At 55.5% G+C, this 26,735-nt stretch overlaps 1 protein-coding gene across 2 annotated transcripts in view; it reads right to left on the reverse strand.

The window, feature by feature from the left end:
* Positions 1-1,647: 1,647 nt before the first annotated feature.
* The window catches only part of ITPKB (inositol-trisphosphate 3-kinase B), a 99,196-nt gene continuing 74,108 nt past the window's right edge, over positions 1,648-26,735 (reverse strand). For both annotated transcript variants that reach the window (XM_066381430.1, XM_066381439.1), the window contains exons 3-8: positions 16,560-16,659; positions 15,239-15,452; positions 10,433-10,637; positions 8,231-8,332; positions 6,542-6,613; positions 1,648-4,727 (exon numbers count right to left, since the gene is read on the reverse strand). In XM_066381430.1, coding sequence (XP_066237527.1) covers positions 4,506-4,727; positions 6,542-6,613; positions 8,231-8,332; positions 10,433-10,637; positions 15,239-15,452; positions 16,560-16,659 — 915 coding nt within the window. In that variant the 3' untranslated portion in view covers positions 1,648-4,505. The remainder of the gene's footprint in view (positions 4,728-6,541; positions 6,614-8,230; positions 8,333-10,432; positions 10,638-15,238; positions 15,453-16,559; positions 16,660-26,735) is intronic.

A 26,735-nucleotide genomic window follows, 5' to 3' on the forward strand; every position in this document is an offset into this window, starting at 1 on the left:
AAGGGACAGCCGTAGGATGAGGTCACTGGAGGAGAGGACCAAGAGGCCAGGGACCCGCACCAACTGAGAGTTGTTCTTCTGCTTAAGAAGGGGCATCCATGCACCCCAACTGCCGTAGTCGTCAGGGGCGCTCAGCCACCCGGCCCAACAGCACTTACTAAGCATCTGTCTCATGCGTGGCACTGTCGGATGCTGAAGAAACAAGTTACAGGATCAAGCAGGGGAACATCTCAATGGAGGAGACAGACCCCAGTGCCACAGATGGCTGTGAACGCTTGTGACCCTGGAGGAGACACTGGCTGGGGTAGCCTTGCTTTAGCTGGGGGATAGAGACCTTTCTAAGGTGAGAACATCTGAGCCAAGACCTAAATGACGTGTCTCTGTCCGGGTTCTCTAGTGAACACAGTCTGAGGGGAGGCTTTTTTCTGCTGCTTTGTTAGAGTGCAACCCTAAGTGGAAGTGAGGGACAAGGCCAGGGAGCCCTGACCCAAGGACAGTGGTCGAGGGGGGCCCACTAAGTGCAGCTGGCTGCTCCATCTCATGGGACCATCCTCTGGAAGGACAGGCAGGCTGCGCCCAACTGCAAGGAGGGAGGTAAATAAGGAAAGACCTATCAAACCTGTTCTTATCTGCCGAGGTGTGAGGTCTGTACCATGGGGCTTAAGTCCCCGGACTTCAGGTTACATAGGCGCAAGCCTGGTGGATCCCAGGATGAAACAGGGTGGTTGTTGGTGGGAGCTCACAGAGCCTGTCGCTGGGGCACTGACAGGAATAAGATACAGATGGGAGAATCTGAAGTTGCCATAGTTACCACGTGATGACCTGGGGAGTGCATCACAGGCAGAAGGGACAGAAGGTGCAAAGGCCTTTTGGCTTTTCTATGGCTTTTCAAAAACGATTTAGGATTCACCCACCCCCAATTAGAGAATTCTGCAAATGAAGCCCCTAGCAGCACAGAGCTGGGAGTGGCCTGAAGTGGGTGGTGGATGGCACTAAGTCCTTGACGTGTGGCAGGTGTTCCTGCTTTCAGCCATCTTCCTCATCAGCCCAGCCGGACGCCATTCATTAGGGTGCCAAGCACTCACTGTGACTGCTTGGTGCCAAGCCCAGTGCTTGGTGCCTGGGACCAGGGCATAGGCAACACAAGCTCTGTGCCCTCACCATGCTCCTCAGGTAGGAAGACAGAATTGGTTTGGAAACCTGGCGATTTCTGGATCCCAATCCCTGCTTCCCACTTGTTACCCAGGTCAAGGTGTTGGATCTTTCAAAACCTGTTTGCCCATCCGTAGAATGGAAATGGCACAGCATTCTTTATCGACTTAATATGGAGATAAAAAGGGACTACAGGTGTGAGCCCCCAAAAGGCTGCAGGGCCTCCCCCACCTGGGAGGAGGGGAAGCACTTCTTCATGGCTGTTCAATGTCCCTGAGCTACTATATAAAGGTTTTGTGGAGAAGGTACAAAAGTCTAGCTTTTGAAGAGAGTTTCAAATCGTTTGCTGATTAAAATGTTATCCAATCTGACCCCACTACTGGGGGGGGGGGATGTCATCATAGGCCCAACTCAATCCTCCAGCTTCCAAACAGCCCCCCACCCCCCGCTGCTTCTCCAGGGCTCGGGGTAGAAGGACCACACTGCAGACGGCACTGTGGTCTCCAAGGCCTTTATTCAGGAAGGTACAGAGCATCTGTGGCCCGACAGGCACCGTGCGTGGGTTTGTAACAGTTCAGTTTTCTCCAAGTTGTCACGGGGAGAGGGGTGCAGAGGACAGGGGACCCTCGTCTAGGGGATCCTCTCCTCTGGAGAAAAGGCACTGGCTTGGGGTGAACACTCTGCCTCTTCCTGAGAAGGGGTCTGGCTTATGTACACACAAGGGTTGACCAGATGGATGCAGAGAAACTCAAGGCTAAATACAGCTAACAGAGGACAGAGTCCATTGGGGGGCGGGGGCGGGGAGAGGGCACCAGGGCTGTATCCAGGCTCTTTCTGCCGAACAAGGAAGAAGCTCAGAAAGAAGGCAGAGCTTCGGAGGAGAAACAGAATCCAGCCTCTCAGTCTTAGTGTTTTGTGCAATTAAAAAACCCAACAAAATAAATATAACTTAAAAACTTCTTACATGACACTAAAGGCAAGTCTGGGACAAGCAGTTGAGAAACCTTCCTGGAAGGCTAAGCATTACTGAACACCAAGAATGCTGGGGTGGGGAGTACAAGGGCAGGGCAGGAAGGGTGCTCACCCTCCTGGCACCAGCATGGCTAGGACCCCAGGAGTCCCTGCCCGGACTGGGGCTGGGTGGGGAAGGCCCTTTATACAACCTGGGCTGGGGTTCTGGAAAATTCTATTCCAGGATCCTTACAAGGGGGTAGGAGGTCGAAGGGTTGAGAGTAGGTGTGGAAAAAGGGAACTAGCACAGTAAATACAAAGACCCGAACCCCTAAGAAATAGAATAACCCTAAAAAGATGACACTTTCACATATAAATGTAACCCAAAGCAAAGAGTTGCCTCTAAGAGGCCCCATGGGTCTCCTTTAATAAACAAATTATTTGCTTACTAGCACATCATTTGCAAACACTCCTGCCTGCTTAAAGTGCTTGTTTGTTCTCTGAAGTAGGTGAAGCTGGTCCTGTGTAATTTCTGTTCATAGCATTAACTTGCTTTAGCAAATGTTTTTCATAGATAGGAGGAGGGTAAATTTTGGTCAGCCCATAGTTGTAGAACCTGGAAGTCTAAATTAACGATGTCCCCTCCCACAGACCACTGGGGTCCCTCTAACCCACAAGTGAGCACAGCACGGGTGCTCCTCCTGCCTTCCAGGATCACATGCTGTCACGAGGTCTCCCCCGCTGCTGGGGCAGGGGTGTGACCTTTAGCAAGTCAGCCCACACAGGAGTTCACCACTGTTTTTGAACAAGAGCCAGGAAGTTGAAAAGTGATTTCCTTTTTTAAAATCTGAACTTATACATCCTTGTGTCCCACCCTCTACCCTTGCCAACTGTCACTCACCCAGCATGAAAGGGGAACCGTGTCACGTGGGCGAGTTGACAGTTCCCTCAGAGACCCTGGAGTGACAGGCAGGTGACCAAGGAAGCCCTCCCTTTGGATTGGTCCTTCCAGGAGCACACACCTAGCACTCAGTCTCCACCGTGTCCCGGAAGCAGCTCCCTGCAGAGCAGCTGGCCCCAGTGTCTGCTGGCCTGGTCCCCAACTCTCCTCCAACAAAGGGAGAGCACGAGGTGGGCAAGCAGCTCAAAATGGCCATAACTGGAATTGTCTTTTAAAGGTCATGCAAATTTTATGTTCTGCTCCATAATATAGACCTTCTTGATTTACAATTAGAATAAGGCTTATAATTGGTTCCTCCCAAATCTCCAAGTGACCTACAGACTCCTAGAATACCCCCTGCTGCCCACCTCGTACCCCAGAAGCTGCCTGCACCATGTTGGGGAGCATGGTCCTTATTTCAGGGGGAAAATCCAATGCCAGCAAGCCAGCTTCCTCCCTGCCCAGTGCTGGCCTGAAGCCCTGCCTGCAACTACTGGGGACTCTGGACCTCATTAAAGAACCCCTGGTGCATAGACAGGGCAACCGAGTGTCACCAGGGAGGTGTGAGAGGTGAGGTACATGAGAGGACTGTCCTATGTAGGTTCTGTCTGTCTTCTGGGGGCTGCCTGTGCCCTGGCCAACCATCACAGCAAGGTCCCCAGGGTGTGGGGGGCACAAGTGGCCCTGGGGTCAGGCTACAGGCCTGGAAATTCAGGTTTGCAGAGGCCCTCTGAATTCGTGGGCGATAATCACAGATGGCAGTCACAGCTCCTGCTTCCAACAGGGAGGTCAACATCAGAGAGCGCAGCTAAGTCGGCTCTGGCCTTCTCCTGGGTCTGGCCCAAAGCTGGAGGATTTCAATACCAGACCATACCTACGAAGGCCACCACACATCTCTGAACCACCAGGGCTGCTAATCAAAAGGGGTTTACTCACGGCTGACATGTGGCTCCCCGTGATTATGTGTCCCAACCATGAGAAAGCTTGGCACTAGGCACCTGCTGAAACATGGGCTGGTACAGCCCGTGCCAGGCGGGGAGAATAGGGCAGAAACAGGCTGTGCTGGGCAGTGGCACTAATGACACCAGCCACCAGGGGGCAGCAGGCCCCCACAGTTAGCCCACCCAGAGGCTGGGGGCTGGACCCCAGGGCCACCTGAGCCTCCATCCAGATCTAAACCCAACTGGCCTTCCCTGCAGGCAGCTGAGCCTGTTTGGGCATTACTCTTCTAGAAGGAGATCTTATTTACAGAGAGAAGGGGGGGCCCTGGCGCCAAAGCCCTTCACTTAGGAAAATAACTGGGAAATCTCATCTCCTCTTCTAAAAAGTGTCTGGTAGTGCAGTTTAGGAGGGTCAGTTCTGGGGCTTGCACCCAGGAAGACATGAAAGAAAAATGAAGGAGCAGGGAAGGGAAGGGGGAGAAAATAGGCCAGGAACACGGTGAGGTGGGCACAGGGCAGCCTCAGGCTACAGGGGCACCAGGGCCCGGGCACATTTCTGTCAGGATGTCGATGAGGTTGTTCAGGCCCGAGAGGTAGCCATCCTCCCGGTTCCCTTCCTGCCAGGGGACGTCGTGCAGCAGTGTCTGGCCCTCGGGCAGGGGTGTGGTTTTCCCAAAGTCGATCATCCACACCTTGGCCTGCTCCTTCTTGTCGTGGATGAAGAGGAGCGAGCTGCCAATGACCTGCAGGGGGGCAAGGAGGTGAGCCGGGCTGTAAGGGTTCACCCCGTCCTGCTCTCCCCACTGCAACCTGGGTCCCTAAGAGACCTGAATGAAATGGGACAGGTCAATCAGGACGCCCAGAGCCGGCAACTCTGCCCCCTTTCTCACCTGTGCAGCAGAGCCTCAGAGAGTGCACACAGGTGGGGGGGGGGGGGGACGGACACACCAGATTCCAGAACAACAACCGCCCTGGTGTGGGCAGGGCGGGGAGGAAGTCCCGGATGGCCGACTACCGCACCCCCTCCCTGACTCCAGCCTGCGCTCTTTCCACTATTTCAGACCACGACTGAACCCTGGGACCTTGCCTTTCACCTCCTTGCCCATGACTCCCCAACATACTGAGTAACTGCTTGTGTGAAAGGGAGGGTGCCAAGGGGATGCCACACTGCACCTTGGGGTAGAGGAAAGGACCCTGTGCAAATGCATACACAACACGCCCAGGAGGGCAGGCAGGTCCAGATCCCGCACCCATCCCACAGGATAACCCCTGGCAAATCCGGGCAGACAGGCCTGGAGGGGTCTCCGAAGCTGGACCCTGTCTGTGGTCTCTCCTGGGCAGCAGGCACCAAAGGGCTCTTGTGCTCTGGGCAGGTCAGAGCAACTGTACAGGGTGAGGTGCTTTCCCAGATAGGAAACAGCCACCAAACCCTCACCTGAGTCACCTGCATGGGGCCAGAAGAAGATAAGGGGTATGAAGAGGGGCTGAGGGGTCACAATAGCTCCTAGGGCTCTGGGTAGGCTCTCTGGGCACAGAGAAGGGACTTCGTCCTAGGTGAGAAATAACAGAAAGCCCAGCTAATCTGGCCTCTTTCTGGACCTGAGGTTTCCTAGTGAGACTCCAGAAGAGTCTGGAGAAAAACAAATTTCAAGAAATAACAGCACAGGTGTTAAGAAAGGAGAGCAAAGGTGTGACACTAAGCCTGCGGCTGCCACGTGGGCAGCAGTGGGGTCCTTCTGCCCAGTGCAGGAGGTCACAGGAGGCTCTGTGGCCTGAAGTCCTTCCAGGCCAGGCCCCGGGCAGGCTGTCCTCCAGAGGGAGCAGGCAGGAGGGAGCAAAGGGAGGCTCAGCGGGCTGCACCAAGACCTTGTGTCAGGCTGGGAAGACAGGGGCCCCAGGAGGAGCGGAGGACCTGAGGACAGCTGGGCTCAGCGAGGCCAAGGAGAGAAAAGGGTGCCCAAGAACATTCCTGGGGGAGTGGTGTTTCTGCTGAGAGGGCTGCAGCAGTGTGCGCACATGTGCACACACATGGGGCTAGGGGTCCTGGACTCCCTGATGTCAGGAGCTTAGAAACCCCTCCAGGGAATCTGCTGACAATTCCCAAATCCTCTCGCAGGTGTCTTGGTTCCTTGTCTGCTGCCTGCTGGCCTTGCAGACAAAGGCAGGAGCAGGCAGAACATCCAGGCCCTGCTCTGGCAGTGGTCCCTGAAGACCCGCCTGCAGGTCTCAGGGTGGCAATGGAGATTATGTGGCTATTCTAGCACCTCAGAGGGAGCTTCTACCATAAGACCCTTGGGCATGTAGACCAGAAGTCCTGCCATAGCCACCTGGAATGGATGAGCCACAGCGGCTGGGAGGGAGAAGGAGGGCATGACCCCAGATCTCCTGGGACAGATGCGTTACGACGCAGTTCCTGCACGAGGCGAGTGGCCTGATCCTGGATGGCACCCAGGGCTTTTGGAGCAAGCAGGTCTATTAACGAGAAAGGCATGCACACACTCAGGCAGCAGGCCCAAAGGTCACAGCCAAACCAAGATGGCAACGCCCGAACACCTACCTCATGGCACTTGAAGAAGGGAGATACTTCCAGGGTGGCCCGAATGTCCTTCAGCCGGTCCCGATAGGCGATCTGGGCATAGTAAGATGACCAGATTTTTAAACACTTGGGACTGGGGGAGGGGGTGGATTTTAAGCCCTATTTGGCTCATTAGAGTCACTGAGTGTCAGGCAGAGGGATCAACTTCCTTATCTACAAGTGAAGCAACAGAGGCCCAGAGATGGCTGGCGGCCAGGATCCTGGTCCCAGGCTTTCTCCAGTCTGCACTGCTCCAGGATGGGGAGGGCGTCCTGAGCACCCGGCCACCTCTGGGAGCTCCTCACATGAGGGTTAAGTCCATTCTGGAATGCAGTGTACAGGCTGGCAGCCCCCTAGGAGTCCAGTTGCCATGGTGTCTTCCTGAATACAAATTTGAGTGCCCTGACTTTTGAAAGGGCAGAGTGAGCAGGAGAACCACAAATACCTCTGCCAGAGGCCTCTCCAGAGCCCTCCACACCCGGGCTGACTGTGCTGGCCCTGAGGGTGCCTGCCTCCCCTGGGGACCGCTGGGGAAGCCCGGGGAATGCAGAAATACATGGTCCCTTAGCGCCCATCTGTAGCAGGGCCAGCCTGGGCTCAGCACCAAGAAAAAACCCTCTCGTCGGGGCACAGGAAGCATGTGCTCTGAGCAGGCTTTGCCGAGGAGCTGGTGAGCCAGCACCCAGAGGCTCAGGCTGGGGCAGGGTTGGGTGCGTGCCCCACGACTGAAGGCTCAGCATGCGCTGGGAGCCACGGATGCCTCCCCAGTGGAAAAGGAGGGAGGGAGAGGCCCCGTTCCAGTCTGTGCCGAGTCTCCTTGGAGACAGGTGTCTGATCCTCCCTTACCGTGCTCGGCAGCCCTGGCAGCCAGTTCAAGAGAAGGTGCCTCTCAGTGCCCATGTCTCTGACTGTCACAGGGTGCCCGGCCTCTGGGGTACAGAAGCATGACACACCCTGCCTCCACTGGAGGGCTAGGGTCCTGATCCCCATGGTCAGAGCACCTGTCCTGTCAGCATGCTGCTGCAGGAAGTCACTTTGTCATGAACTTCTGTTATCCACACCTCCAAGCTGAGTGACAGCTGGTAGGTTCTTCCCAGGAAAGGTACTGCTACCCCTACCCCTGCCCTGGCACACTCTCTCAGCCTAACAGCCTGGGAGAGGCCTGGCCAGGCCTGAGGGCACCGGGGGTGCAGGGAGCAGCAGGCTGCCAGCCATCTGGGCAAATCCTCGGCTCCGTCCTGTCCTTGCTGTGTGTTCTTGACCTCAGTTTCCTCCCCTGTGGAATGGGGACAAGAATGTCCACCCACCCCAGAGGCTGCTGTACGGACTGGATGAGCACCTGGCACAATCCTTGGCAGACGGCGGATGCTAAGGCAACCCGCAATGGAAAGGATTGCTTAAAGAGGATGGAAAATGTTTTCGGGAGCTGGGACAGTGCCAGCTAAGGGAAAGAGTGGGTGAGTGCTCACCGAGCTTCCCAGTTTACCCACAGAATGGGGCAGACAACCACATCACCTTCCTCTTCACCTTCCAAACAGAAGTTTGGGGCCAGGGTTGTATGTGGGCACTGTGGCCTCTGCTGCTGCGGCCGGGCAGCACTCCCCAGAGTGGGCACAGTCACACTGCCTGAGACCTCATGGCCAGCTCCCTCTCAGGGGTGCCCTGACTCACCAGGATGTTCCGGTTTCCTTTAGTGAATTCTCTGAAGGCCTCCATGACCTGCTCCCGCGTTTTGGTTTTCTTGAAGTCCCGGTTCACGGAGCCGTCTTCTTTCTGAGAAGGAGAATCCAGGAGGGGGTCAGCAGAGGGGCCAAGAGGCAGGCACTCTGCTAATCCACCCGGGGGTCTGAGAAAGCCGCTCTGACCATTGAGCAGTGGAGTGTCCACCTGTAGGCTGGCATCCGCACAACCAGGCATAGGGTGGTTCATCGAGTGGCACGGCAGAGGGCAGCCTGTAATGGGACCTGGAGGGTGGGTCCCGTGTCCCAGGCAGAGTGAAGAGCTTTAGGAAAGGTTCAGAGGTGTGAGGGCCACTTGGGCCATTAATGTAGGGGTAAGGCCATGGGAGCAGACCCTCCTGCACGGAAGCAGCAGGGCTGGAAGGAGATGAACAGCCCTTGGGTTCCCCTAGAGAACTTGACTGCCACTACGCCCCTGCTGTCCAGGGGCACCCTCCACCATCCCAAGGGAGAGAAGCACACCTTATCCCAAGTTCAGCTTGATTTCCTGTGTAATTTAAGATTTTTTTTAATCATAGGATCCCTGAAAGCCAACTAATACTGCTCTGATCTCTGGTGTTTACCCAGCAGGTGAGATGGCCCCATTTCCTGAGCCCACGCCATGTCTGTTCCAGGGCAGCACCTGGAGCTTCCTCCTCTCAGAGGAAATCAGTTCTTTGGGACAAAGGGTGAGAAAGGATGGCCCTACACTTGGGCCTGTGCACCACCAGGCTGGAGGTTAGTGAAAGCCCCATGCTACCTTTGAAAACGCAGGCAGGGCCCTGGCTATGGGGGGACAGAGGGCGGATGCGGGGTGGACTTCGCATCTCGACAGAGCCTTTCCCGCGGGGCCTCTGCGGGGCATTCCCTGGACCAAGGTGGGCAGAGGCAGCGGGACTGCCAGTGAAGACAGTGGCTGCCTTCAGAGCTGGTGGCCATCAGTCCGAGGAGAGGGGCTGCTGGCTGTTACTGCAGCTGGACAAGGGACAGAGAGGAGGCCACCTAGCCTGAGAGGGAGACATGAAGGAAAGTGGATTGTTTCAAGTAGATAAAGGAAATGAGCATGAGGAGGAGGAGGAGGAGGAGCATGCTGTTTGCGTCCAGTCTGATGGCTGGATATAAACACACAAAAGCTGGTTTTGGAAGACAGGGAAGGGGGCAAATGGCTTTTTCAGCCCAGAGCTCAAAGAGCAGCTGTCCCAGGGAAGGCGGGCACTTCCCCAGGCTCACCACCATCCGTCGCAAGGCACCATCACAAACTGCAGAACCTCACACCTAAATGCCCTATGAACGAGGCTGCGGAGCTTGCCCTGGCTTTGGCATGCCTGAGTCAGGGCTCCCAACTGCCGGACCCTGATCTATGGCTGGACAGTGAGGACCAAGAATGAATCAATAGGCAACAGAAACCCAAGAACGCTGCAGGGACCACCACCTGCTTTGGAGATGGCTGCCTGAGACCTCGAGGGGCCCAACCCCCCACAGCCCTGCAGCTGGGGGTGAGTGCATGTCTGAGCTGGGTCTTCGGATCCCACAGCAAGGCAGGTGGAGCTAGGGAGTGCATTCCTAGACCCTTCTAGGGAGGAAGAAGAGAGAGCGGCGTGGGCCTGCAGTTGGGGAAAGGCTATGGGGCAGCCTCGCCAGAGCCACTGGGGATATGGAGGAGCACAGCTTGGTCCTGCCTGCCTGGGCAGAGGGAGGGTCATGGCTTGGATGTCAAAGGTGACCAGTGTGCTCCCTCCCTGGCCTGCACCTCACTTCCAGTCTCTGGTTTTCGGGCCATGGGCAGAATGGGCCAGCTACACACACTTGAATCCTATAACCTGGTTCCTGGCCTCCCCCCCATGTCCAGTGGGGTCTGGACTAAGGGCAGCAGGGGACTGAGAGCTGGCAGAACTAGAAGCCACACCTCCTCCAAGGCCCCAGCCCACTAAAAGACCACCCGACCCATCCCCAGACTGAGAAATAGGACAATTTCTCCAAATGTCTGTCCCTGGCTGCCCACACCCTTGGCCTGTGCACAGAAACAGCTTGCAGCCTCTGCAGGGTCCTGAGACCCCTGGGGTAGATGCTGGTGGAGCCCAAGCCCCTTTCCCTTTTATACCTGGGAGCTGGGCGGCCCAGGTAGCTGGGGGGGGGGGCACCTGGCTAGACTCACCTTGATGCCCTCAATCCTGAAGCCGAGTGTGGCTGTGGAGCTGATGGTCTCTCTCCACTGCATGTACCGCGGCTTGGTCACAGCCCGCTGGGCTTTCTCCTCCTCGGTGGGGGCCTCGGGGTCCACCTCGATCATCTTCTGGTACATGTCCTTCCGAAGGCTGGGTTTCTTCCGGGCCTTGGTGAGCTCCTCCTCCAGGTAGGTCCTGCATGGGGCAGGGGGGGGCGGGGGGAGGCGGCATGTGAGACCAGCCTGCCTAACTTACCTATCCCCTTCCCTCCTGTTGGCCCCTACAAGGTTCCCCTTGGAGGAGGAGCGCCTTAGGCTGTCAGGCTTGCCTAGTGGTCTGCAAATGAAGCTGCCCATTCACTCCACCCCTGTTCTTCTTGGTCAGGAGTCAGCCACAGTATGTGTCTACCCAGCCTGAGCATGCCTGATGAAGCTGACCGCAGGGCATCAGTGGGTCAAAGGCAGGGTCCATTCAGGGCCGCAGCTGTCTCTGCTCAACTGCCTGGGACCCTTCCACAAAGCAAGTGCTTCCAAGCCAGCATCTGCGTGGGTCGGAGAGCTCTTTCTGTTCCCCTGCCCCATGCCTCTCCCCATCTCAGGCCGCCTGAGTGGCTGAGCAGGCCTCTAAATGTCTCTGGCTCTCTCCAAAGAGGGGGAATCTTTTTTTTTTTTTTTTTTTTTTTTTTTTACAGGGACAGAGAGAGAGTCAGAGAGTGGGATAGACAGACAGGAACGGAGAGAGATGAGAAGCATCAATCATCAGTTTTTCGTTGCGAGACCTTAGTTGTTCATTGATTGCTTTCTCATATGTGCCTTGACTGGGGGCCTTCAGTAGGCTGAGTAACTCCTTGCTGGAGCCAGCAACCTTGGGTCCAAGCTGGTGAGCTTTTTGCTCAAGCCAGATGAGCCCGCGCTCAAGCTGGCGACCTTGGGGTCTTGAACCTGGGTCCTTCCGCATCCCAGTCTGACGCTCTATCCACTGTGCCACTGCCTGGTCAGGCAAGAGGGGGAATCTTGAGTGCAAAGGTCAGGCCAGAAGGGGGCCTCTCATGGGGCCACTGTCCTGGAGGAGAAGCCAGGACAGGAGGGAAAGGCTGGGGCTCTGTGGTCTCTGTTCCAGTGCAGAGATGCCCCTGGCTCATCCTGCTCATGGACACCAGGCCTCTGCCCAGCCTGAGCCTCCTCACACCCAAGCCCCCGCCCAAAATGCCAGAAAATGTGTCCACCTAAATGGCTCGCTGGCTTGCCCTCTGCACAAGCAGGCTGGGCCTGCCAGCAGACCTGGAGGGGGTTCTCTGGACACTGGTGGGGTAACAGGAGCAGGGACCATGTACAGGATTTAAGTGGCCTTGGCTTTAGCTATCTCCCTTACCCCACTGTGTGCATCTCTTCACCCTTGTGGCCCTTTTCCTGCCCCGTTCTAAACTCCCCTCCTCCATTGCCACACAGCAGACTTAGCTGCAGCCTGTGACCCTTATGAGACAGAAATGTGCAGTGTGACTTGCAGGAGAGGGAAGTTTTATTCCCTGGCCGTGCGTGGGTGGGAGCTGCCCAGAGGCGGCCTGCTGTGACCACAGGCTGGATCCCTATTCTGCTGTCAGTCCCTGGGGCCTTGCTCCATACTTTCCCCAACACCTCCGAGCTAGTTTGGGATCCAGAACAGACTGAATGTCAAATTTATGATTTCTTTAAAAGATACATTTTCAGAAACCACTATATGAACTGATGTAAGCAGAAACCCAAATCCTTGGGTGTAAACTTGGTCATTTAGGACCTTCCAGGGGTGACAGAGAGTGTAAGGAGCACTGCTGGCCCATGGCTTGCACTTGCACACAGCTCATGCCCACGTGTGTGCTCACACCACAGCGCGTGTGGAGCCGGTCAGCGAGGATGAGCTTCAGGGCAGACTCTGCGAGGCAAGATGCGTCTGCGCAGAACCGTGAGAGTGGGTCTGTGTGTGCAGTGGCTGGTGAGGGGCCGCAGGCTGGGGGGCGGCCCCGCTTCTGCAAAGAGCTCGCAGTAGCTCCCTAAACAGGAAGCAGGCCTTGATGTCAAATCCCTTTTCATGCGGGGCTTTTTCCAAAAAAGGGTGCCTGTAGCTCAGTCTGGGCAGAGTTACCCAGCCTCCAGGAGGGGAAAGGGTTGTGCAGAGATGCCCACAAGAGGCACCAGCTGGACAGTGGGGCCGGGGGTCTAGCAGGGAGCAATTTACACTGCCCTGCCGCCTGCCTCTCTCCAGCCAGAAAGGTCAAACCTCCATCTCACATGGTGGGGCTGGTGAGGGGGTGGGGCGGGGGCTGGAGAGCCAACAGAGACACACCAAAGCCATCCACAGCTTCAAACAGGACAGAGGTGCTGGCGACAGTGCTGGTCTCCACCCCTAGACCCTTGTCCGAATGTCAGGAAGACACTTCTGACTTAGTGGCAGGTCACATCACAGATTTACAAGGTCACATCTAAGAAATCTCCCCAGAGTAACGTGAACATCCATCCATGTGGAACCTGAGTCCCGAGATGCCTCTAGAGTAGGACACTACAGACTCCCTCTGGGCTGGAGGCCAGGTTTGCCTGTCAGCCCTTCCACCACTGCTCTATGACAAGTCTCAATCTCCCATGTCTGGGACTCACTGTCTGTGGTAACCCTGGGCTCCCGCCTCCTCCCCCTGCCAAGCACCAGTGACGCTCTGGGGCTGACTGTGGACTGCTGTGTGACCAAGGGTTCTGGGTCAAAGCAGTTGGAAAACGCCACAGCCCTGGCTTGGACGCAGGGCCCACAGAGGCCCCTTGGCAAAAGCAGGGTGGCGTCCAGGCAGATTTGCAGGTGGAGGCCTGAGCTCTGTGAGGCCCTGGGGGCAGGGCTGTGTGGCCATGATGGGTCCCTTACCTTCTGATGCCAAAGCTCAGTCCTAGGGAGACCCTGAGGAGCAAGCACCTAGTGTTGGGGACAGAGGGCTCATCCGTGAGGCCGAGAAGGGGTGGACTGGTTCCAGGAGGCCTACCCCTTCCTCTCCACGAGGGGTCCTCTCTGACCCACTCCTTCGGCCTCCAGACACTGCCCAGGACTAATGAAATGTGTCACGGCCTCGTTGGTCCACTCTGGCTCCCTCCTGAGAGCCCTGGGGTGCAGTGGGGCAGAAGCTACAGGAGGCAGAGGCACAGGGGGCTCCTGTCCCCATCAGCTTCCCAGGGAACAGATGGATTCTCCGGGCAGCCTTGCAGGACTGACTGACTACGTGTTCTTCCCACAGGGTGTACTTTTTTGGCCATGGTCTGAGTGAACACCAATCAGATTATTTATGCTTCCCCTTGAGAGGGCACATCCTCATGCACCCTCTGGGGGCAGCCACTTCCTGGGACAGAAATAAGACTCTGGGGAAGAGCAGTGGCCGAGTGGTGGCTAGAGGGACATTCTGTCTCCTCCCTGTGGGCTAGAACTGGTGAGGGCCCTAGACAGAGGCAGGGACAGTGTAAGAGCAGACAGTGGGACCTGAATCTCCATCCCCCGTCTCTGCCCTGGGGCAGTGCCAGGGGAGCACAGTGTCAGCCTGAAGGGTCAGAATTTAGGACACAGTTCCCAGGAGAAGAGCAGAGAGGAAGAAACCTGGTGGGCTTGGCCTCCTGGCTCCTCCCCCCCCCCACCTTTGCTCTCTCTCTCTCTCTCTCTCTCTCTCTCACTTTCTTCTTTCTCAATCTCCTTTTTTAAGAAATAAAACTGCTTAAACCATCCAAAGCAAACAAGCTCCTATTCTGAGCTCTGCTTCTTAAAGCCTGGCCTACCTGGTCACAGGGGCTGGGGGAGCCCAGTGTCTGGTCATTCTGTCCAGGCACCTGCAGCCAGGTGGCTCTCCCAGGTGAGCCCAGCACACTGGACACCATGAAAGTGACCTCCCCGGGTGACTTGACCACAGCAGACCCAGTTGGGGAGGGAGCCACATGGTGACTCCTGGGATGGAAAGTTGGGGAGGGGATGAGAAACCATACAGCCAAAACAGGGCCCCGAGCTGAGGGCAGTGGGGTCTCAGGGCCTCCAGTTCTGCTCGTCTCACACCCTGGCTCCTCCTGTCAGGTCACCTTCACCTCCGTTCCTCCCAGGTCCTGTCCTGCTACATCTCTGGGCAGACGTCAGGGTCAGCCTGAGTCTTGGGCGGGGGATCCAAAACACCCCTTCCAGCCAACGTGCTTTACCACAGGCCCTGGAGCCGAGCTGGGGCCACCCTCAACCCCAGTCTTCAGTGCGGACCAGCTGGTAAGAGTGGTCAGGGACTCAGCTCCTGGGCTCCCCCCTCCACTGCACCCTGACGCAGGCTCACGTCCTTTCTGGCAAACCGACGAGTTCCACTAGCCAGCTCTACCCATCTCGCCGGCACCGGGTAGGGTGCGGTGGAAGAGAGGAGTCTGCTCCAGTGTCCCCTTCGAAGTTGAGGTGACAGGAAGCTATCACCTTCTACCCCCAGCAACCAGCCCCCACTGGATCTGTAGTCCCTCTGCCCTCTTCCTGGGGACACTCAGCACCGAACCAGGCTACACCAGCTATTGGCTCCTGCCCCACCATAGTTCACCAGAGAAGGAAGGGGACCCTCGGGGGCAAAGCCAGGGTCCCTGTCCCCGCTTCACACAATGTGAGATGGCTGGGGTGGGCATGGCGGGCCTCGTAGTCCACCCAGGCCTGCCCTTGCACACACGAGGCCTCAGAGTCGGCCCAGGATGCCCAGCCCCTGTGAAGCCTTGGGCACAATACCGGTAACTGCCACACGGCTAAGCGTGGTTCGAAGCGAGTGCTCCGAGAGCCCGGCTCACCTGATGCCCATCTTGCAGTCCATCACACAAGGTGAGTCGAAATCGGCCAGCAGGTCGTCCATCTGGTTGTAGCGCTCGCCGTCCTTGACCACGTCACCGTGGTAGGCCGGCACGTAGGGTTTCAGCACGTCGCCCATCAGCCGGTCCAGGCAGCGCTGCTCTGACTCACAGTGCTTCTTCAGGATCCGGCCATTGGCGGCCGCCTTGAAACTCCCTGCACAGCAAGGTGAGAGGAGCCCTTTGGTCCCAGGTTGGCTGAGGTCCGCCCCACTCTGACCCTCTCCCTCCCAGGCCTGCCCCTTCGGTAACAGTGCCTGTGCCCCTCAGGGATGCTGCGGGGGTGGGTCCAGGTCTCCACTGTAAACCGAGCACTTTAAGAGGAGTGGGTACAAGTCCAGGCCCCCCCCACACTGACTGCAGTTCTGCTGGTTCCCAGCTCCCCTGACCCCAGGCTCCTCCTCTGAAGATGGAGGGACCCCAGTGCACCCTGCCAGATGGTCACCTGGGCTAAGGGAGAGAAGTCTGTTTCTTCACTCCTCTCTGAGTTACTGTTAGCATCCCCACCCCCTCATCAATCCTGCTTCTCAGGCAACAAAGGTGACCTCGGTCTCAGGAGACACCCAAGAGCACCTGGCCCCGGGCCAATGTGGTTGGGGATCTGAAAGAAATGTCAGACCCTGTGCTGGCCTGAAGTGATACAGGCCAAGTCCATGGGCAGCCACTGCAATGCCCCTGCAGGACGATGTCTGCCAAAGAGCCCTCGCATGTGGACTAGACAGCTCTGGGGCTTTGGCTCCAGGCGTCCTTCCTCCGTCCCTGATAAGAGAACTAGAGATGACATGGCTGACCTGGTGCCCTGGCCACCTGCACCCAGCACACCACCCTGTCTTCCACCTACGAGTTCCTTCAGGGCGGGTACATTTTCATTAATGGTGTGACCCCTGGCAATGAGAGTATACAGTAGATGCTCAATGAAGGGGCTAGCATTGCCTCTTTGTCCAAATGTCAAGTGGCAGGCAAGCTCTAAGTTCTATGACTTCATCCATTTTTACTGAGTTAAACTGGAAGAGAGAGAAAGAGACAGACTGTGTTTGGGGAGGGGCGGCAGCTGTCCTCGTGCCTTTTCAGGACAGCGTTAAAGCCCCATCTTGAAAGTGTGGCTGCAATTGCCATCGTGACCTCTCAGAGAAAACCTGTTCCCGACAGGGTCACCCCGGGAGCATCTGGGGTCAGTGCCCACCCCCCCACCCTGCCCCCATGTGCTGGGCAACTCCCCAGGGAGCCAAACGTCCCAGGGGAAAGCCCAGGGGAGCTGTGCTACCTGCATGTCCTGCCAGCTGGATCCAGGGGTACTTCTTCTTGAAAGACATGACAAAGGGAGACCAGTGCACCATGTTTTTTATTTTCCTCCATGATTTGCTCTAGAAACAAGCAAATGAAAAGCTCTACATTAGAGAGAGAACTGCTCCAGTCAGGATGCATTCAAAGCAGGGTAACTCTGGAAGAGAGGCGCCATGCCCACAGCGCAGGTGCCTTTGGTGGGACCTCACCTCTGTCAGAGGGGGCTTTGCAAAGGCTGAACAAAACTCCCAGAAGCAAGGGGACCTTCGGGAATGAGGGTCTTACAGGTTTCGGAGGTGGGAGGAGCGGGGAAGAGTGCTTTCAAACCAGGGCTGACTCCATCCCATGTCTGGGATCGAACTGGCAACCTTTGCATATCAGAATGATGCTAAACCCACACTGCCCTCCTTCATGTCCCTTCTCGGAGGCTTAGTTTCTTCATCTCTCTGGTGAGGATGAAACAGCTGGTCCTCCAGGCTCCTTGGCCCAATGGACACTCTAGGACTCTGAAAATGACCTCCTACATTCCAATAGCCATGGCCACTCAGAGGAAGACTAGGGCCACTACACCCACTGCAGTGTCATTTCCCATTTCATTTATAGACATGGTAACAATAGAGACAGCTCTTGCCTGCAAGTGGTTTAAAGAGTGATCTTAAAGGGAGTTTCCCAGGGACAGCACCCTCATCCCCCTCCATAGGCACATGGGGTGAGCAGGCCTGCAAGTCTCTCCTCCTCACTAACTGTGCTTCTCCTTCTGGGTGTGTGTGTGTGCGTGGGCGTGTGGCTCCATGGGCAGAAAGGAGAACTAACATTCATCGAGCACCTTCTTTTCCCAACAAGCATGCAAGGCAGTTACGGCCATTTGTAGAACCCGAGCCTCAAGGAAGTAAGTGGTAAAACTGGCATTTAAACCTTCACCTATATGACTACTTAAAAAAAAATCCCTTCTGCCCCAGCAATAAACATTTCTCTAGAAAAGACATCCCTAAGTTAACTTTAATAAAAAAAACCCAGCCAGATAGCTCAGTTGGTACAGGATCATCCTGATATGCAAAGGTTGCCAGTTTGGTCTCCAGGCAGGGCACATACAAAAACAGATTGATGTTTCCGTGTCTCTCTCTCTCTCTTTCTCTCTTTCTCTCTGTCTAAAATCAATAAATAAAAATTAAAAAGAAAAACAGGCTACAGAGATGGAGATTGAGTAGTTTACCCCCCCACCCACAAAAAAAAAAAAGAAAAAAAAAAAAGAAGAAGATTAAGGACCCCAGACACATGAGCGCCTGACAGGGAGATGAGAACCTGAGCCAAGAAGGTTTCTAACTTCACGAGGAAGTGGACCCTGAGCCACCGGACCCAGAGCCGGACCCAGAGCCGATGCCATGAGGCTCTTACTGGGAAAGGGGAACTAGGAATTCTGCAGAAGGAGGTGAGGAGGGGCCCCACCCTGACATGGGACCCTGCAGATGCGTCCCCTCACTCCCCATCCCACAGCGGCCAGCAACTGCCCTAAGGAGACCTCACAGTCGCTGACTGCGGAGGCTGTTGGAGCCCAAGGTGAAATCAGCCTCTTGTTTTTTTTCTCTTTGCTGAGACTCACCGCTTCTGTCATCAAGTTTTCAAGTTAAAAATCTGTTTAAGGAGAAGAATGCTTCCCCCCGAACCTGGCGATTTCCCCTGATCCCAGAAGCCCTCGTCCTAATGCCAAGACTTAGTCTGTCTTAAGTGAGGGCAGTGCTGCCAGGCCATGTGACTCAAGGGCTGTGCCTTTACAGACAAGGGTGTTTTTCCTACATCCTTCTGATGGAGATCACCAAAGAAGGCTAAGGAAGGCGAGGTATTTCTTATCTAAGCGCCCAGAAGGCTGCATAAACAATCAGGGCAGACAATACCGAGGCAACAATGGAAAAACGTACTGACGCCAGATTAGCAAAGCAGCGGCTTGCTGGGTGCATGGGGAAGACATTAAGGTAGGTCCAGAGGAAAAGTGCACAGCCGGCTGCCACCTGCTGGTCACGTCCCTGCAACCAAGCTCAGAAGGGACAAGGGTCTCAGCAGTCCGAGGGTGGGGGTTGGGGGAGGCAGAATGCTTCAATCCAGGGCTGACCCCATCCCATCCCACCTCATCAGGGAACAGTAAACCTCTCTTCATGCTTCACTTTCCTCACCTATCTACTAAGGGGTGGACAGCTGGTTAACCAGGACTCTGGGAAATGACCTCCCACTTTCCAACAGCCATGACCACTCAGAGGGACTAGAGAGGGTTGCTGTCATCTGCTGCAATGTGTCACTTCACATTTCATTTGTAGACCCGGTGGCAACAGAGGACCCAGGGAAGATGTGTCCCAGGCCAGGGAGGGGTCATGCAAAGACTGATGATGGCCCCATGGCTGCACCCAACAGAGGTAGTCTGGGGAAAGACTTGGAGAGAGGAAAGAAGAAAGGGGGGGCTGTGGGAACAGGTCTGGGACAGGGATTTGGAGCAGCAGGGACCAGATCTGCCAGAATGGGAGCTAGAAGCAATGGAGGAGGAGGCTGAGCAGGTGGGTGTGGTGTGCCAACAGCAGGCCCACCTGGGCCTGAGCCCTGGCTCCGTCCCCTCCTCACTGACAAACCTTGAACAGTGTGTGACCTTCCTTAAGGCGCTATTATCTTACCTGTAAAATGGGGATAACACAGATCTCCCTGATAGCAGGCGGTAAAGCCATCTGATTATGGGGTGTTTGTGAAAGTCTTAGTTCTGTGTTCAGGGAAGAGGGGTCTTTAAGGTTATCCCGGGAGCTGTCAGTCCAGAGCTGAGCGGAGGGGCTACCAGTTACTAAGGAATAAAGACCATGAAGCCTTGGGCTGGGTCAGCCTGCCCTGTCGGGATGCAGCTCTCTACAGACCCATGGTGACACACTGAATGTGCAAGCTGAGACCCTGGGAGGCAGGAGAGAACAGGCTGGATGAGAAGAGGGAGGCATGGACCCAACAGGGCTCTCTTCAGAGGCGAAAGACCAGGGATCCAGCCAGGAGAGGGGCGCTGGAGGTCCCTCTGATAGTCCACGGATCCAAGACTCTTCCGACATCACTGAACTCAGAGTCAATGGGCCATTTTCTGCTCAGCTTCCCCTTTCCCAGTCTCCTCCACGAGGAAGCATTTCTACAACAGGCAAAGGGGCCCCACATGGCCAGACCACGAGAGCCCGGCATGGAGAGGAGATGGAGAGCCCTCCATCCCATGGCTGCCTTGCGCAGCAGAAGGGGTGGAATATTCCACTCAGGCGGGCTTGCGCACCGGGGGACCTCACTGCTGGCAGCAGCATGCAGGGGGTTTTCCTGTGGTTTTTAAATAGCAGCACCCAGGCAGTGCCTCATGGCTGCCAAACATGAAACAGAAGAGGGACTTCCCAATCCAGGTCCAGGTCCAGGTCCACGCCTGGGAAAGGAGCCTGCACAGTGACCCACTCTCCTCATTTCCAGCCCACAGGAGCCAAGACAAAGGACAGGGCAGAGGGAGATGTCAGATCATCAGTTCCTTTCTGGCCCCAGAGACCACGGCCCCCATTCAGGCACTAAACCTACTCGAGGCAGAAACTGCTTTCGAGGCTGGAGTCAGGGCCCGCTAGGCTAAGAGTCTCCCTCCAAGCCCCTCGCTGGAGGAAGCCATGGTCCTCAGAAATGGACACCAGGTATCTCCCTCCCCCTAGCTATGACAGGTGATGAGTCAAGAAAGGAAGGTAGCTCAACAATCTGCAAGAATCCTGTGTAGAAGAGTTGATCCCTGTAAGCTCTGGCTCTCCACCTCTTCTCTCCCAGGAGGTTCTGAATAGCCTCAGTCCCTTCTCTGAAACCGGACCACTGTCCCAAGCTGCCCGCTTCTCAGGCTGAGCTCTGTTAAATACTAAAGCAGCCATCGGGTGCCTTGAACAAAGTGTGACAAAGGGCACCGGGTCTCCTCTCCCCGGGCAGTGCTGGCTGCCTACTGATTTCACTGACCCTGTTCCTTCATCACCTCCCAATCACAGGGGCATCTAGTCACTCTCTGCTGACCCTTCTTGGAGTGTCCCCAAAGTTCCATATACCTGACAGGCCCCATTGCCATCTCACTGGAAGCAGAAGGGCTCAGTTCTCTAGGTGTGCAACACATCCGCCAGCCCGGAGACTGGTGTTTGCACTCAGGACTCTTATCAGTTAAGGAGCTCTTACTACATGACAGGCACTGGACCAGGCACTTTATGGCCATATCTCTGATCTGCAAAACTGCCTGATATGTAGAAGTGTTTTCTCTGTAATGTGAAGAATCCAAGACCTAGCTCATTCCACTCTCCACCCTTGCCAGTATGTGTAAGCTCACCCTGGGAACCTCAAACCAATTCACCAATTGCCACACCTATCAGCAAGCAAGGGCCTCCATCCGTGAGTGCTCCCTGCTTTGGGGAATGCTCTGGGGCTGACCAACCAAGACCCCAGGTATGTTCCATTCTGGGGCTGGGCAGGTGCCATGTCTGGTTTAGCTTCCCAGTAATACAAGGTTCTTCTATGGATCAGATCAGACCAGCTAAACACCTCTAGATAGTGGTAGGAATTCTGCTCTTGGAATGCTCTTGAGAGCACTTAAAGCAGGGGTCTCAAACTCGGGCCCGCCCACCAATTTTGTGCGGCCCGCAGACTAATCAAACTTTGTGGGTTAGTCTGCGGGCCAGTCTGCGGGCCGCACAAAATTGGTGGGCAGGCCCGAGTTTGAGACCCCCTGACTTAAAGGGAAAGGAAAGCACCAAGCTGATTAACTGCTGAGCAGGCAAGGGGCCACCAGGTAGGCTGGAGATACACAGCATTCACCTTGATTCTGAGCTGGGTGGTTAAGCTCACGGGAAGACCAGAAAGAGGTTTTCTTGGGTAGCATCTCAGGTTTATGGGCTTGGAGGAAACTCAACCACACACATGCCTAGGTGATGGCACTTTGGGGTGAATAAGCACTAGTTTTGGCTTTGCTCTGTCTTCTACATGAGTGCACGGCGGGCAGTGATTTCTGCTGATGTCTGAAGCGGCCCTGACCTCCTTCTCTAAGAGGGGGGGTCTCCTACGATCCTCAGGCTGCACAACTCACTCAGAGCAATGTAGGAGGAAAGAACCAGAAAACAGCCAGATGGGGTGTGTGGTCCTTGAAGACCCAGAGTGGCCTGGAGACTTCTGATGTTTCGAAGCTGCTCTGGACAGATCCCTCCCCTGGTACCTGACTTGACAGGTACTAAAATATTCAGAGAATGTGGGGAGAGATGTGCAGTGGGAGAACAAACCCTGCCACAACAAAACCCCAGCCCTCTTTACGCCTGGGGCGGCAGCAGTCACGGGGAAAGGGAGTTTCAGAACCAGGCAAACACCCGTTGAGACCTCTCCAGCTGGAGCCAGCCAGCCTGTCCCTACTGCCCATTCTCCACACACCCAGCATGACCAGCCAGGAGGGCTGGCACCCTTGGGAGGCTCAGGGCAGAAGCGACCCACCGGCCAGGGAGAAGCCTGGGCAGCGTCTAGTATGCTGTGTGTTTATTTAAACCAGATTCCAAGCCTCCTCTTGCGTGATGCTCATGGCTCCTGGGTAAACGCCATCCTCTGGCTGGTTCTCCTAGTCGGGCGTCTCTGCTTAGGCTGTGGGGAAATACCGCCTTAAACAAATAAAAGGGCTAACTGGGATAACAACCTCCAGTTTGGCCTCTGTCTTCCATAAAACAGGCAAAAAGGACTGGAGGAGGAGAGGAAGGAGGGGAAGCAGGGACCCAGGCTGGGGATGGAGGGGCCTCTAGCCACACCGCTCACAGAATGCTTTAGCTACTGATCAGCCCGGTAGATAGACGGGGCCCGGTGCACAGTGAAAATGTGTGCCCCTTGTCCAACAGTAGGAATGTCAAGACGGAGAGGGCAGAGCATGAGCCAAGAGTGGGACCCATTCGAAGGCCTGCCTGACTGTCCAGCTCTCACACCCAGGAATCAGTCTGTTTTGTGGAGACAAGTGATCCTGGGCCTGCAGGGGGCCCTCTGAGTTCTGACCCCCTGGCTCTCTGCTGATGACATAGGCTGCTCTGTTGCTCTTCTCATACTGGGGGCGGGGGAGGGTTGGAGGCCACAGGCATTGGAAGCTATCCTTGGGGGGTCCCAGCAGCGCTCCATACAAGACGTGGCAGGAGGGACAAGAATGGTCACCCACTTTAGGCCTCTCCTCATTCATCTTTCCATGTTTTTCATGGTCTGTTCTGGCTTCCTCCTCCCTCATGGCTTCCTTCTCGTCTATGAAGAAGTGAGGGATCCCTGCAGTGTAGTCTGAGCAGGGGGCCAGTCCAGCCTCCCCCACGGGATGGTGAGCCATCCAGGACTAGCACTACCTTCTCCTCAGTTCAGCCCACAGTGCCCTAAGGAGTCTACTTCCTGTCTTCTGCCTGCCCCTCCATACCAAACGTGTGTTTTCCCATGTGGTCTGGGGTGGAGGGTGAGGGGAGAAAGGGGTGACACCGGGCCAGATGTCCCTTTGCTGCAAGGACTGCTTCACGCAATGCAGGATGTGCAGCAGGCCCGGTGCTCCACCCCCATCCACCCAGGGAAGTGTCTGCAGTTCACTACACACACATTCTCAGGCCTGTGAGATTCTGCGGGCGGCTTCTGGCTCTCTATACCTCTCCCCACCCCCTCAGATGCCACCAAGGGTGTGAGCATCTCCATCAGAGATTTTCACAAGAATGGCCACAGAAGCACACAACTCAGGGACCCCTACCCCATTCCAGTTGCCCTTCCTGGGTGCTCTCAAAATGCCCCAGCGCACCTGCACCCATTCATATCTGAGTGAATGTACGCCTCCTAGCAGCTGGCCCACCAGGCACGCAGCAAGCCCTTGCTGGGTTGTCCGAGAGGCCACCATAGTCAGCCAAGCCACAAACAACAGGTGTGCGAGGGGCTGCGTCTGCCCACCGGGCTTCTGGTCAGAGCCTCCTGAAGCAAGTTCCAGGCAGGTGGGGGTTCCACTCCACCTCACCAGGGCCCCTGTGCTCCTGTCCTGTCAGCCACAGCGACACCTGGACTGCCTTACAGAAGCAGGCCTCCTGAAGACAGCTGCTCACAGCCCCACGGTCACCCCCAGACGGGGCCTCTCCTCCAGCTCCTTCCCACTGACTTGGCCAGGCTGGCCCTATTCCACAGCCCCCACAATGAACCCCTCCCCCCTGTCTGGATTCTGTCTAAAATCCCCTGCTTCTGAGCTGGAGGGGCAGCCCATAGCGTTGGGATTCGTTTCCAGAGCCATGAAGCAGAGCTGTCCAGGTTCTGCTTCCCCACCTCAGGGTTCTCATCTGTAAATTGGGCATGATACCATGGCAATGCCCTGCCCACCCCATGCGGGTCACAGTGAGAACTGATGAGGCAATGGTACATCTTATACAGGTGCTCTGGTGACTGTCACGGGACAGGCCAACCTTCTACGCTTACTTTATTTTGATTCCTCGTCTGTTTTCTCGTTTTTTTTTTTCTTTGTTGTTGTTTTTTTTTAATTGAAATAGTTTTCTCCTCCAAGCCACCATAGACAGGCAAGATTCCAACTGGGCACTGCCACAGGGTCAGATCGTTGCCGAGAGGCAAGAAGACAAGCTGTGTGATTAATTACTTACAAAGCTGCCCCTCGATGCTCAGGGTTGCTGGGAACCCCCTGGGAACCCACAGGGCAGAGACTTCCGTGACTCAGGGAGAGTCGGAGCCGGCCAGAGATAGGTGTCTTCACACCAGTTTCTGGGTCAGAAGATCAGCAAAATTACCAAAAGGAGAGTTTCTCAAAGAACCCCTCTGCCCAGAGGCACCCCTGAGAAGTTGTATTTGGGATGAAAATAGTGGGACTGCTGAACAAACTTCATTTTATCAAGGAGGTCTACATACACTCATTAACCTCTTTCCACCTGACAAATTGTTCCCCCAATTTGTGACTTTCTTCTCTAGCACTTCTTTTTCTAGTTAAACATTTTGATCATTTGGCTCACTTTCAGTTTTATTTCATTATAAAATGTCTCCATTTTTTATTTAAGCATGAAAGAGATGAGAGGAAATCTCTAAAATGTCAGAAAAGGGAAATTACCTCTGGATCATGCGACTCTCCTAAACAATATAACCAGAATTTTTTGCTTTGCTGCATGTGTGTGCACGTTAATGGAGAAACCCTGGCTTGTGGGGGAAAGCAGCAAAGAAATCCCATTTTAAATACCTAACATATCACGGGGCATTTGACTGTGCTAAAATCTCATGTAATCCTCACTCACAACACTGCAACTGTTATCTCCATTCTGCAAATGAGAACACATGCTCAGAGAGGTTAAGTGTGTTGCCCAAGGTCACACAGCTTCCTGGTTTGCACCATCCAATTAGGAGGATCTTGTTTTGTTCCAACAAGATAACTGGGCCCCCATTCTCACTCCCCTGTCCCTGGGCTATCTGCCTCTCCCCCACTTAAAAAAGGGCCACAGATAAACAGCAAGTGCTTTGTCAGAAGAGTGACCTTTCAGACGGGGGAGGCCTGAATAAAGACTGGCTCCCAGAAGGCCTCAGTGACACACATTCAGGGAAGGCACATTCAACAAAGCACTGCAAGTGGACAAAAGGTGCCCCTGCCCAGGGAAGGTTCACCTTCTATCAGTGCCTTGGTTCTGCTCTTGCAAGAGTCTGAGTGAAAGTCACTGTGTTGTCCAAGTTTGGAAAATAAAATGCTTTTTCTCCCCCCTCCCTTCTTCTTCTGTTGGCCTTTCTAAAACAGCAGTTAGGGTTTCCCTGGTGAGCGTTCTTTCCTTCGCTGGGGCAAGGCCTTGCTTTTCCCAGGCCCCGACCAGCCAGCTTTGTCCATTGTGTGCACTCTGGCAGAGCCCTCCGGTGACGGTGACGGTGACGGTGACGGCGGCTGGGTACAGGCCCGGGCAGGTAGGGGGCCCTGGCTCAACAGCTCCCTCCCTGGAGCCCTGGTTAGAAACCTGGCTGGGGCCAAGAGCGAAACCTGCTGTTGCCAAAAGTGAGCTGTGGGATTGGATGGGAGGAGGGAAGGCCTTTCAAAACTAAGACACCAAGGATCGGAAAAATTAAGCCCAAGGACTTGGCAGGGCAGGTAGCTCCGGCTAAAAATAAGTCTGGATTTGAAGGCTAACCATTTGCCCCCTTTAACAAACAAGAAACCTCCCCTAAAAAAATCCAATGCAAAAATGCTTTTTGAAAAAGACTTGAGTAATGTTTAATCCCACCCCTTCCCAGTCCTATCACATGATGGTCCCACCAGCTGGGTGGTTCAGAACACCTTTTGCAGAGTTCATGGCTGGGCACCAGCTTTTCTTCATCTGTCTTTCTGGAAACCCACTCGAGGAGGGATGGGGGAAGAGCTCCCTTGGAATCAATGGCTGGTCTAGGGCAGAGCAAGGAATGTGGCCCTCCCAGCGCCTTGGCCACCGCAGGAGCTAGAGGAACTCGCTCTGTATTCTCAGGGTGAGTGCCGTGTCTGCTCCGCTCCTAATCGGGTCCAAGGGGCTGCTACGCTTCAGGTTGGGAGTGTAGGACCCGGTTGGGACCCCTAGCTCCTGTTGTACAATGGCAGCCCGGGCTGGCTGTTTCTGAGAGGAGCTCCCTTGGTCAGTCAACTCCTGGAAGCAACTCCGGCCAAAGCCAGGAAAATCCTGAGTGGCTGCCTAGCTGTCCTCTCCTGATTAGCTGCCTTCTTCCTGTTGCATCTGGAGGCTCAGTTTCTAGGCCAAGGGCAGCATCCAGGCTTCACATAGGGGTCATCCATCATGGCCACTCTCCCTCCCCTACCATCAGCTAGGATCCCTGCTAGACAGGCTGCTGTGGGGCCCCACTGAGTGCTCCCTGACTACCCACAGGGGGCAGTGAGGTCTCACTGGGGACACAGGGACACCCCAGACCCCTTTCTGTCCTCATTCCCCACACTCGCTCTCTCAGGTGCCCTCTCTGATCCAGCAGGGCTGGCCATCTTCTTGCCTTACACCTGGCCCGCACCCAGGTCTCTGCTCACGCAGGTGCTCTGCCTGCAATGTTCTCCCTCCTTCGTCTCACGGAGCCACATCCTACCTACCCCTCCCGCTGATCCTGCTGGTACCTGAGCTGGCCTTCCCCTCCCCATAAAACTTCTTGGACCATTCCTGGAATC

This window comes from Saccopteryx leptura, chromosome 1, assembly GCF_036850995.1.
Source record: "Saccopteryx leptura isolate mSacLep1 chromosome 1, mSacLep1_pri_phased_curated, whole genome shotgun sequence".
Classification (NCBI taxonomy): domain Eukaryota; kingdom Metazoa; phylum Chordata; class Mammalia; order Chiroptera; family Emballonuridae; genus Saccopteryx; species Saccopteryx leptura.